This window comes from Pan troglodytes, chromosome 3 (genome assembly GCF_028858775.2).
Source record: "Pan troglodytes isolate AG18354 chromosome 3, NHGRI_mPanTro3-v2.0_pri, whole genome shotgun sequence".
Classification (NCBI taxonomy): Eukaryota; Metazoa; Chordata; class Mammalia; order Primates; family Hominidae; genus Pan; species Pan troglodytes.
In genome coordinates this window covers 26,261,907-26,274,834 of record NC_072401.2, presented here as the reverse complement: position 1 = coordinate 26,274,834, position 12,928 = coordinate 26,261,907, and the positions used below count along the sequence as shown (strand labels likewise).

The following is a 12,928-nucleotide window of genomic DNA, read 5'->3' as shown; positions in this document are numbered from 1 at the left end:
CATTCTTTTTTAAGTAAATACTGTCTATGAGAATGTTTTCATGTTATTGTTGCAGCTCAAAATTCTGTTTATAAGAATTTAGAATGATTTGTTTTCCATGGAGGCCTGGCAATGAAATCTAATTAAAAACCCCAATCATAAGTCCCCTTACCTTAAGACTCCCTGCGTATGGGCGCTGCAGAACCGCTAGATTCCCGCACAGTGAGCCTGTTCTGCTGACCTCCGTTAGACTTCTGGGGCCCCCATCAGTGGGGAGAGAGGGGGACCCAAAGCTGGATTTGCCACTTTAGGACCCACCGTTCATGACTAACCTGCCATTGGGGTCTTCTGGTGCCAAATTAGAACAGCACCAAGGAGCTTCCCCCGAGGGACCATACCTGCCAGCCTCCCCTGCCACCACAGCCTCTGCTTCCAGAGGCACATGGCCAGCTGCCTTCCTCTTCTCCCTGCCTTTCCCTGGCCTAGGAGATGGCAGGGAGGGAGAACTGAAGTTTAGGTGAATTTCTAGAACCAAGCCCCGGGCCCCATTTGCCTTCAGCGCCTCTTTTTCTAGGTCACGTTGGAAGGACTGGGGAGCCTTCTGCAGAGGTGGGGCATACACTCCTTAAGGTCATCTCTCTACCTGGCACAGTGCCCTTGCTTGGGGCTATCATAATATCTTCCAGCAAACCTGGGAGAAAGACTGGTGTCTTATGTTGCACCCAGCTTCCTAACAAGGCTGAGAAAAAAAAAACCTTGATTTTGTAAATTGAGGGTAAAAAAAAATGAGTTTATATTTCCAACACGTCTTTACTCTGATCTCCTATAAAAAGAACCGTAGTAAGACGAGTGTGACGCTATCGCCGTTCCCAGTTCCTCAAATACCCTTCGTTCCAAGTTCTTCCTGCCCACAGCGTCTGGCCCTAGCTGGCTCCGGCGGGCTTCAGATGACTCTAGTTAATAGGAACTGTGTTTGCATTCTATTTTCTGCTGCTGCCCTGACCTGTCCTGTCCTGTTGATTAATAGACTTTATTAGAACATCCTCATTGTATTACATTTTTCATATCTGAGATAAGCTATAAGAATGGATTCAAGCATGAGATGTTTGATGCTTGGAATTCTTACTGTAGGCACTGAATAGGCGTGGTAACAAAGATAAGGAATTTAACTGAGTGGGTGTGTTCTGAAGTTACTCACAACCTTTCATTCATTCATTTACTGAACAAGCATTGACTGAGTGCCCCCTACGAGCCAGGATAGAATCAAAATGGGGCTGTGTTTTGAATGAGAGTCATTTAGGCTAATGTAAAAGAAAACATCAGCTTCCATAGTTTCCCCAAAGGGCATTAATTTGTGGATTTTTTTTTCTGGAATTTTTAACAAATAAGATGACATCATGGTGCAAGAGAAAATGGGCTGTAATTTCTGGTTCTGTCTGAGAGTCATCTTCTTCCCTGCCAGCAGCTTTTCTTCATAGACACAGCCAGCACTCCACTTTCAGGCCGCTACATATGCACGTTTCAGACCTGACAGCGTTTCTTCCCCCCACACTGTGTGATTTTAGATGGATCATCTGCTCACTATCTCAGCCAACAACACACTTCAAAGCAGAGATGAGAACATTGCAGGGGGTAGAGAGTGAGGAGGCTTTGGCTTCATTAACAGCCAGTGGGAAGTGGAAAAGAGTGTCCTCCACATTCCCGTCCAGTGAGGTCAGCACCTTTGAGTTGTTCCCAGAATAACCATATTATTCTATTACAAAAGAGACTTGCCAAATATTTACACTTTTCCTCTTTAAGGGCTGTGATTTATCTTTTTAAAATTCTTATTCTTGCTAATATACACATAACAAAATTTGCCATCTGAACCAGTTTTAGGTGTACACAGTTCAGCAGCGCTAAGGATATTCACATTGTGCCACAGAGCTCCACGACTTTTTTCTTGCAAAACTGAAAATCCATACTCAGTAAACGTCTCCCCATTGCCCCCATCCCAAACCCTGGGAGCCGTCATCCTGCTTTTTATTTCGATGAGTTTGACTGCTTTAGATACCTCATATAAGTGGTATTTTACACAGTATTTGTCTTTTGGTGACTGGCTTATTTCACTTAGCATAATGTCCTCAAGGTTCACCTCTGTTGCAGTGTGTGTTAGAATTTCCTTTCATTTTAAGGCTGAATGGTATTTCATGACATGTTTATACCACACTTTATTTATCCATTCATCCATCGATGGACACTTGAGTTGCTTCCACCCCTTGACTATTGTGAATAACTTTGCTTAGAATATGGGCCTAAAAATATCTCTTTAGAACCATGCTTTCATTTTTTGTTAGATATATACTGTATCCAGAAGCAGAATTTCTGGGTCATATAGTAATTCTACATTTAATTTTTTGAGAAACCTCCATGCTGTCTTCCACAGCAGCTGCACCCTTTATATTCCCTCCAACGGTGCACAAGGGTTCCAATTTCTCCACATCCTCAGAAACACTTGTTATTTCCTGTTTTGTTTGTTTGTATGTTTTTTTGAGACAGAATCTGGCTCTGTCGCCCAGGCTGGAGTGCAGTGGCGGATCTCGGCTCACTACAATTTCTGCCTCCTGGGTTCAAGCGATTCTCCTGCCTCAGCCTCCTGAGTAGCTGGGATTACAGGCGCACGCCACCACACCCAGCTAATTTTTGTATTTTTAGTAGAGATGGGGTTTTGCCATGTTGGCCAGGCTGGTCTTGAACTCCTGACCTTAAGTGATCCACCTGCCTCAGCCTCCCAAAGTGCTGGGATTATAGGCATGAGCCACTGCACCTAGCCTTTTTTTTCTTTTTCTTTTTTTTTTTTCTGAGACAGAGTTTCGCTCTTGTTGCCCAAGCTAGAGTGCAGTGGCATGATCTTGGCTTACTGCAACCTCTGCCTCCCGGGTTCAAGCTATTCTCTTGCCTCAGCATCCTGAGTAACTAGGATTACAGATGCCTGCAGCCACATCTGGCTAATTTTTAGTAGAGACGGGGTTTCGCCATGTTGGCCAGGCTGGTCTCAAACTCCTGACCTCAGTTGATCTCCCTGCCTCGGCCTCCCAAAGTGCTAGGATTTCAGGTGTGAGCCCCTGTGCCCAACCCTGTCTTTGAGGACATCCAAGCTCTACTGTGAAATCAGGAAAGTCGACAGTCATTATGCAGGATGGTAGTTCTGGTAAAGGGGATGCCTACACTGTGGCAAGGGGGGCATCAGAGAAGAGCCATCTGCCTGGGGAGACAGGAGAGATGACGTGAGGAGAGGTATCTGAGTGGGAACATAACAGCTGTTTGCCAGGCAGGCAAACTGAGGAGTGTGGGTGGATGAGGTATGTTCTTTGGTGAGTATGGGGCACAAACACGCCATGTGTGGTCATATGGAAGAAGGATCACTTCACTAACATATGGCATAGGCAGCTAACATATGCCTAGCACTGTTGCAGGCACTGTCAAGAATTCAAAGTATAAGTTGGATCCTTCCACTTCTTACACCACCCTTAACAAGCTTGCCACGGAGTGAGCGACGGAGACACGTGTAGGATCGAATGGTGTAACTCAAGGCAGAGTAAGATGAGCTCTATTCAGGCGAACCTATCCTCCGGGTCCATATGGTATCTTTCTATTCACTAAGTTCTGTCGTAGACATTATGTCACTTTATAAAAGCATTGCATTTTAAATTCCGGTTAAACCAGACTTTCTCCAATATATAAATTACTGCACAAAAATAAATTATACCTCACAGCCATGAGGATGGCTACTAACAACAACAACAACAACAAAAAAAAAAAACAGGAAAAGAAAACTCCTCAAAGATAGGAACGGTATTTAGGGTTTTGCTTTTTTTGTTTGTTTTTTAAGAACCTTGCCTCAATAAATATTTGTTTAGTAACTGAATGGCGGCAGCCCAAATGAATAAGTGATCTCACTGTTAGTACTCAAAACATCTTTGTTGGGTAAATGAATCACTGAAGGAATGAGGAATTTGACTTCCAGGAGACCCAAGTTCAAGGTCTGCGCTAGCCAAGCCGCAGCTCCAATCCAGACTGCTAAGAGTTCTATGGACTTACTCTGCTTCTTTCCACATTTCCCTCATTTCTCCCACTCTCCCTCAGCCTGTTTCCTCTGAGGAGCGGCTGCTCTTTCTCGGTAGACACTTCTGTAAAACATCGTTCTGTTTCTCAGGTCTACCAGGACGCTGTTTGCCAGCTTTCCGCTGTCAACAGCAGTAGACCAGAATCCTGCTCAGGTCTGTGCACACTCATTTACAAAAGAATCCCAGAAATGTAGCCGTCATAGTTCTTGCTTTCATATGATCTGTAATCTAGTTGCTGAGATATACAGGTTCCAAGATGTAAAGCAGCCACGAGGTACCTGTAAACCCAATTCAGGACCCATGTACTGGGTGCATCCCACATGGTGCCAGGCCCTGGGGCGACCACAGTGAGAATCGTGGACCAGCCCACACACAACTCTGTGCCAAGTGCCAGGGTGTACAGAGGAGGGAGGCTCATTGAGAGTTGACAGCTGATGCGCTAACCTGGTATAAGACACAGCTGTTCCCACTGGTGTTTTCTTCTCTGATGTATAACAGGACCCGTTCCTCGCCTCCCAGAGCGGGCACGCCTTTGAATTAAACATGGCGGGGCTACTCGGGGCGCCCAACTGCAGCGCATATAGATGTGGCCGAGTCTCCTTGCTGCCTCGGGCATTCCAGGGCCTCTGCTCTGCATCCTGATTTTCTTGCTTGGCACAGGGATTCTCCTGTGCTGCTGTGGCCCGTAGTTCACCACCGTCTAGACTCTGGGGTGGCATCCAACATGAGACCCCACGTTCAGGACTCCGGAAGAGGGGACTCTGATTGGTCAAATTCTATGTTGTTTCCTGGGGAACCTCCAATTCTCTAGGAAAATGGCTCCTGCCAGAGCATAGAAATTGCCCTATTAGCATTTGGGCTTTTTCTAATGCTAGTATGGTGGTGTTTTAGTATGCATGTTTTTTCATTATTTAAGAGTTGTGCTGGCCATTTCCTTCTTTTACTTTCTTGTCACACCTTACCTGTCAAAACTGAGCCATTTGAATTCAAAAACCCTTTGAATGGGGCTCTGGCATCCAGAGAAGAGAGGCGATGAGGACTGGGCTGGTGAGAGGCTGCAGGGATGGCAGTGGCAGTCCGGGCTCTTGGTTGTGGCAGGGAGCAGTGAGGAAGGACACAAAGGCACTGAACAGGTGACATGAAGGCAGAGAGGGGAGGGGGGAGCTGGGCAGCATGGCCCCAGGGACATCTGCCCTAAGGCCAGGCCTATTTATTCCTTTCCTGCCTTTCATCTGCACTAGGCACCTCTGACCAAGGGAGTTGGTGCCTGTGGCTAAAGGAAGTCCAAGGTCTGCCAACAAATGGTTCTCTGGGATGGGGCCAGGTCCAAGGTTGGGCTCGGCTCCCTGGGCTGACACCATCTGCGCCCCTTTCAGGACCACTGCTGCCTCTTGCCCCCAGGCTCCGGAGTGCTGAGTGTGGGGGCAGAGGTGTCCCCACACAATACGCCAAGGAGTGACTGGCTGCACTAGCGAAGCTCTACCTTGCTTTTGACTTTATTTTTGCCAACAATTGCGATGTTTATTTGGAGACCTTAAAACGCAGAGAGTGGAGATGTTAGAAATACAACTATGTTACATAATAACATCGGGATACTGTTTCCTTTTAAGAGCTGTGTTCCCTGTTTGTTGAAGAACCATCATCTTTATTATCTTTTTTTTAAAAGCATACATATAGTTTTTTTAAAAAAATACACAGAGACACCAAGAAAACAAACAATGGGCTATGCTTTTCTTGCTCAGAGAATAACAGCTCCGAAAGGAGAGAGAGAGAAATGGAGGAAGGAGGGAAGGAAAGGAAGAAGGCAGGGAGAAAAATGACATGTGTAAAGTCAGAAAGTTTATACGGAGTCAGGAGCGGAGGCTCATACCTGTAATTCCAGTCTTTTGGGAGGCCAATGCGGGAGGATCACTTGAGGCCAGGAGTTCAAGACCAGCCTAAGCAACATAGCGAAGCCCTGTCTCTATTAAAAAATAAAATAAAATAAAATAGGCTGGGCGCCGTGGCTCAAGCCTGTAATCCCAGCACTTTCGTAGGCAGAGGTGGGTGGATTGCTTGAGGCCAGGAGTTCGAGACCAGACTGGCAAACATGGCAAAATCCTGTCTCTACCAAAAAAAAAAAAAAAAAAAAAAAAAAAATTAGCCAGCACGGTGTGCATCCCTGTAATCCCAGCTACTCAGGAACTGAGGCAGGAGAATTGCTTGAACCTGGGAGGCGGAGGTTGCAATGAGCCAAGATCATACCACTGCACTCCAGTCTGGGCGACAGAGCAAGATTCTGTCTCAATAAAATAAAATAAAATAAAAAAGAAGAAAGAAAAGAAAATTTACACAGTACATACAAAGGTAAAAATAGGCTTTTTTTTTTTTTTGAGACAGAGTCTCACTCTGTCGCCCGGGCTGGAGTGCAGTGGCGCGATCTCGGCTCACTGCAAGCTCCGCCTCCCGGGTTCACGCCATTCTCCTGCCTCACTCTCTCAAGTAGATGGGACTACAGGCACTCGCCACCACACCCTGCTAATTTTTTTTTGTATTTTTAGTAGAGATAGGGGTTTCACCGTGTTAGCCAGGATAGTCTCGATTTCCTGACCTCGTGATCTGCCCGCCTCGGCCTCCCAAAGTGCTGGGATTACAGGCGTGCGCCACTGCACATGGCCCAAATAGGCTTTTTTTGAAAAAGAAAAAGAAAGCAGGCTGTGAGCCCAATGAGGATCTCCAGGTCAGAGTGCAGATGAGGAATGCCCTGTGTTTTTATAAACCAGTCAACTTGGTGTAGATCATTCCTTTTAATAGTTAAGTGACATTTTCTCCTTTCCTTTTTTTCCCCTTTCAAACTTCTACTTTGGATGCATTATACCTTTCAGAAGCTTGAAACTAAAAATGACTTTCCTATTGATGTCTACATTCCTGTCACAAGGAATGAGGTGCCTTTCTGCTCCTGAATTCTCAAACAGACGCTGGTCCCAGCTCCGGGGCCTTTAGCAAGTGGCTACCTTCTCACATTCTGCTTTTTGCCTCTTCTAAAGAAGAGCACACAAACGGTGACCTTATGATATTACTGTGAAAAAGGGGAAAAAAGCAAAATAAATGATTCTGGGCTACATGGAAAATAGTAAGGGGTAATTAGTGGTGGTAGTGGCTTTTGTTTCTTAGCTTTGGGCGCTGAAAGAAAGAAAATGGGAAAATGGCTGCTTCTTCTATTTTGTTTGTTTGTTTCTTCATTAAACCATTAATCTCCATAAACAAGGCATGTTTTTAGTTACAGATTGACTAGAAAAAAATGCATATGCTAAGCCAGATGGGTGAAATTAACAGTTTCATTAAACTGACTTTAAAATCACCAGTTTCACAATATCACCCAAGACATTATGCCTTTGCTTTTGAGCAACAGTTGGAATTCAAAGTTTACCAAATGTGCAAAATGAGCAGTTTTACCTTAGGATTATTATTTTTATTTATATTTACTACTGAAGAAAATTATTTGATTCTTTTTCAGAGAAAATACTGTTTGGTTATATTTTGGGGGGAGTTTTGAATTTCACATACAAAAGAAATAACACAGCCCTTTCAAACTGCCTGTGTTTCAATCTGCAAAGTTTTTTTTGTGCTAAAGATTTGAGCTTTGTGAAGGATTCCCTTTTTGTTCCTTATTCTCCAGCAATCTCAGCTACCTGGGCGCTCCTGCTAATGATTTCTGGGGTTCTGTGCCAGGGGTCGGCAGGACAAGTGTTTCATTTGAAGCTTCATTTGGTTTGGAGTCTCTTCCTCCTCTGAGCCTACAAAGCTCGGGTCCACGGGTACTCTGGCAAAACTCATCATCTTAGTTAGGCATTTGGCAGAATAGGTGAGGCAGGGATGAATCGTTAACAAATGTTAACGTTGCTTTGCTGGGAATGTGCAGAGGGGCATCCAAGATGAGCACACATTTAAAAGTAAACACATGAATAAGTGGCAGTAGAATTTATTTTGCAACTCTGAGTGCTACAGTGTCTACTGAATTCAGTGTATTCCACGTTCTTATTACAACTAAAGACTGGATAGAACGGACTTCTCTTAACTATGCAAAGGGAAAATCCAAGACAAGATTCCGCAGGCTGCTGGTGAAAAGGGGTGTTATGCAGATGTCATCCTAACAGATTAGCAGAGGGAAGTGGAAATGTTCGAGGATGTTCAATGCCACGTTGTTGGTTATAGCAAAACCACTGGAAACAACACAGGAGTCTAAAAATAGAGGCCTGGTGGGGAAAATGGTACAGCTACGGAATGCAATACTATTGAAGCATTAGAAAGAATGAGCTTCTGACAGCCCCAGAGAGTTATTCATAATGTGTAGTTAATTTAAAAAAGAAAGTCGAGAGTCAGACTCTACAATGGCATAATACGCCATTTTGGTAAAGAAAATGTGTATGTAGATATGTAAATAGATTTGGATATGAATTATTGTATATACCAAGCAAAAGTGTCAAAGCCTACATACCACGCTTTTAATAGTTTTTAATCTTCGTTATTAAAGAAAGATTGAGGGAGATGGGATTTCTGTTTTTATTTTATACAAATCTGCATTGTTTGAATTTTTTTTTTTTTTTTTTTTTTTTTTTTTTTTTTTTTTACGACAAGCTGTTATTTCTCTGGGGAGTTTAAAAAAAATACAGAAAAAGGAACAAACTCCATTCGTTCAGTAAAGTGAATGTTTTCAGCACCTACTGTGCCAGGTACTTGGGATCAAAAAAGCAAAAGCAGAGCCAGGAGGTAGGCAGGGAGGAGTTCCAGAAGCTAGTAGCTGGAGGATGCCTTAGAGCTGGTGGAGGTGGTGGCTGCATCCTTCCCCACAGCTCAGGGTCTGCAAGCACAGGCACAGTGTCCCCATCTCAGGGACACCCAACCCACCCATGTGCCCCCAGGCACCAGTACCCGCTCATTGACAACGTGTCAGCATTCACAATTTCATCTGTGGGTCCTTCTGATCTCAACTTTCATTTTTAGCATGGACCTCTGCAAGGAAATTGCCCTTAAATAAACCCATCCCTAACCTTCCCACATTGGATACTCTTCTGTGTTCAATCCTGATGAAGGGCTGATAAGAGTGAGTCTCTCTCGTTGCCTCCTGAGCTTTAAAAAAAACAACATTTTGCCGGGCGCGGTGGCTCAAGCCTGTAATCCCAGCACTTTGGGAGGCCTAGGCGGGTGGATCACGAGGTCAGGAAATCCAGACCATCCTGGCTAACACGGTGAAACCCCGTCTCTACTAAAATACAAAAAATTAGCCGGGCGTGCTGGCGGGCGCCTGTAGTCCCAGCTACTCGGGAGGCTGAGGAAGGGGAATGGCGTGAACCCGGAAGGCGGAGCTTGCAGTGAACCGAGATCGCGCCACTGCACTCCAGCCTGGGCGACAGAGCAAGACTCCATCTCAAAAAAAAAAAAAACAAAAAACAAAAACAACAAACCACAACATTTTAATTTTTGACGGAATGAAGAAAAAAGAAAAATGTTGGACATAGTTTTTAGGCAGGTGAAATTTTAGTCAAGTTGACATTTAACTTAACATTTACATCAACGTTATTTACATGTACATTTACATTTAACTCACATCCTAAGTTAAATGTAAGTCTTAAGTTAAAAGTTAAGTCTTAAGTTAAATGTAAATAGTATCTTTGCAGTCCTATATGGCCTTTTGTAACACAGCATCTAGCATAGTGCCTTGCACATAATGGAAAGTAAACATTCGTTGGCTGAATTAACAAGAGATGTGAATAACGAAGATAGACTTTAGAAGACTCTAACAGTACATCTAGGGCCATAAAACTTGCTTGTTTGGGCTTAAATGATGATCAGCTTAAAGATTCATGGGAGAATTATGTAAAAGGAAGCATCATATAGCTTAAAGCAGTTGTGTAAACAAGTCTCTATCCGCGTGGTAAGGTACTTATTAAGGCAACTGATTGACTTTTCATTGAGGGTACGTGCATCAGGGTGACTGTGAACTCTGACTTTAGTGACCTTCGAAGCAGGGCTCACTGCTTGGCTCTGCCTCTTGCCAGCCTTTGTAACTTTAGACAAGTTATTCTTCTCCAGGCCTCAGTCTCTTCGTGTGAAAAATGGGGATGCTGAAAATAGTACCGACCTTATAAAAGTGTACCAATTAAATGACATAATTTACATAAGACACTTAACCCAGTACTTGGCATGTTGTAAGCTCTCAATAAAAGTTGACTCGTTCTTTTTATTTGGAGACCCATGAGAAAAACTGGGGACAAAAGATGTCTAGAAAGCATCTAAAAATAAGGTTCTTTTGCTCAACTTTCTAGAGCAGTACCTAAGAACTGTTTGTGAGATAAAACGCATTCTTCTTTAGGGAGTCTTAGGGGGGAAAAGGTCTTTCTGGAAGTTTCAGTGGTCCTGATTTAGTGATGAGTTACACTGAGTAAATTACTCTCTTGAGGCGATTTCTAAGCTACATATAGCACATCATTTCCCCAGGATACTAGGCTGTCATATAGTGCCAAAGAAAAAGCTATTTACAGAATGACACCATGGCATCCCCAAAGGGTTTCATTTACCTCCCTAGAAGGTGGCATATTTTGAGGCACTGCAGGACCGACCATATCAATAACTCAGGTGATTTAATTGGCTTTTCCTCTTTTTCTAAAGCCACGTCGATCCCATGGTAATTAATTGTGTGTGCTCTGAATTGTGTTATTTACAGTGCCAAGGAACCAAAATGAATCTGTATCAGAAATCGGTGGGAAGATATTTGAGAAGGCTGTAAAGAGACTCTCTAGCGTTGATGGTCTTCACCAAATTAGCTCTATCGTCCCCTTTCTGATGGATTCCAGCTGCTGTGGGTACCATAAAGCATCCTACTACCTCGCAGTCTTTTATGAGACTGGATTAAATGTTCCTCGGGATCAGCTGCAGGTAGAGTATTTCATTGCTCCATTAACATCAGTCACCTGTGTTATATTTGCAAAGCAATGCTCTCGTGCCCCTGGTAGAACTGGACATGTTGCAGCTCCTTGGAGTCCTTTAAAAATCTTTACACTCAAGATAAATGTCCTGGGGCTGTGTTAAATACAGGATCCTTTGCTTTCAGTGAGTGAAAAAGGGCACTTCATTCATTTCTAGACAAGGCCTTGGGGGGATGATTGGTGTACCAGCTAAGGAACAGTGTCAGTGCTTGCCAGAACCCCAGTTCTTCAAGAACAGGTGCTCCTTACCAAATTCTTGTCATTACTCTGCCTATGAGACCATTATCCCACATCACTTTTTAGCTAAGTGAAGTCACTTGGACCTTGAAGCAAAGTATTGCTGCATCCAGCAGTCTGTCATCAAAATAAACGCCATACCAGACGGCTTCATTTCTGGTTTTGAATCCAAATTTATTATGCAACTAGTCTAACATTTAGAATTACATTTTCCTAGTGCATTAGTCAGGGTTCTCCAGTGAAACAGAACCAATGGGATTAGATATATATAGGAAGAGGTTTCTTACAAAGAATTGGCTCATGCAATTATGGAGGCTGAGAAGTCCCACAGTCTGCCGTCTGCAAGCTGAGGGCCAGGAAAGCCAATAGTGTAATTCCAGTCTAAGCCTGAAGGCCTGAGAATCAGGAGAGATGATGCCATAAATTCCAGTCCAAGGGCAGGAATAAAACCAAAAAAACAAAAAAAAAACCATACAAAAAACCCTGATGTCTTCCTGCCTCAAGCAGGCAGGCAGGCAGAAAGCAAAAAGGGACCAGTTTCTCTTTCCTCTGCCTTTTTGTCCTATTGAGGCCCTCAAGAGATTGGATGATGCCCATTCACAGTGGAGAAGGCCATCTGTGTAGCTTACCTCACCAGTTCAAATATTCATCTCATCTGGAAACACTCTCACAGACACATCCAGAAATGATGTTTCATCTGGGTACCCGATGGCACAGTAGAGTTGACACACCAAATGAACCATTGCAATAAGCACTGCTAAATGTTCCCTGATTGCTTTTCGTTTTCAGATTTGCATAGGTGATTGTGTATGCGTGGTTTGGGGAGGCTCAGACTGTTGAGATGTGCCCAAATGGTTCCACGTTCCCTTCCAGTTATTTGCTTATGATGCCTCTGGCTTACAGATGCTCCTGAATGACGGCATGTTTTCCTGAGTCCCGGAAGCAGTCCCCACAAGGGTGGAATAATGAAAACAGCCTAGTCCCATCTCTGCCACGAAGTGGCTGGTTGACCATGGACAATCGACTTCCCCTTTCTGGGCCTCTCTTTTCCCAACTGTGAGATGAGGTGGTCAGACCAGTCAATCTCCAAAGACCCTTCCAGCACAAACATTCTGAGAGTGTGAGGATGGGACATGGGCCCGCCATCCAGACCCTGTGTCCATCGATGATGTCGCTGAAACAGAACAGGGGACTTAGGATGGTTGGCTGGTGCCCAAGAAGGTGCTGCAATAGAAGTCATGAAAGATCCCCGTTTGTACCAGGAAGAGGCAAAAGTCAGGGCGTTTTAAGCTATTTGACATTAGGAAGGGCAGCTAGCTGGAAATTTGTAAACCAATAGAAAGCTGGATTGGCTTTTTTCCCATTTCATTTTATTATTTTTTTTAAAAGGCAAGTTAAATCCCAGCACTTTGAGAGACCGAGGTGGGTAGATCATGAGGTCAGGAGATCGAGACCATCCTGGCTAACACGGTGAAATCCCATCTCTACTAAAAATATAAAAAATTAGCTGGGCATTGTGGTGCACGCCTGTAGTCCCAGCTACTCGGGAGGCTGAGGCAGGAGAATCACTTGAACCTGGGAGGCGGAGCTTGCAGTGAGCCAAGACTGTGCCACTGCACTCCAGCCTGGGCGACAGGGCAA

At 44.2% G+C, this 12,928-nt stretch overlaps 1 protein-coding gene across 8 annotated transcripts in view; it reads left to right on the top strand.

The window, feature by feature from the left end:
• Positions 1-12,928, top strand: part of SEL1L3 (SEL1L family member 3) — a 144,043-nt gene that overhangs the window by 48,048 nt on the left and 83,067 nt on the right. For all 8 annotated transcript variants that reach the window (XR_008547467.2, XR_010156498.1, XM_063809442.1 and 5 more), the window contains exon 10: positions 10,789-11,000. Coding sequence is in view for 6 of the 8 variants with exons in the window: in XM_063809442.1 (XP_063665512.1) it covers positions 10,789-11,000 (212 nt within the window). In the remaining 2 variants the exon portion in view is untranslated. The remainder of the gene's footprint in view (positions 1-10,788; positions 11,001-12,928) is intronic.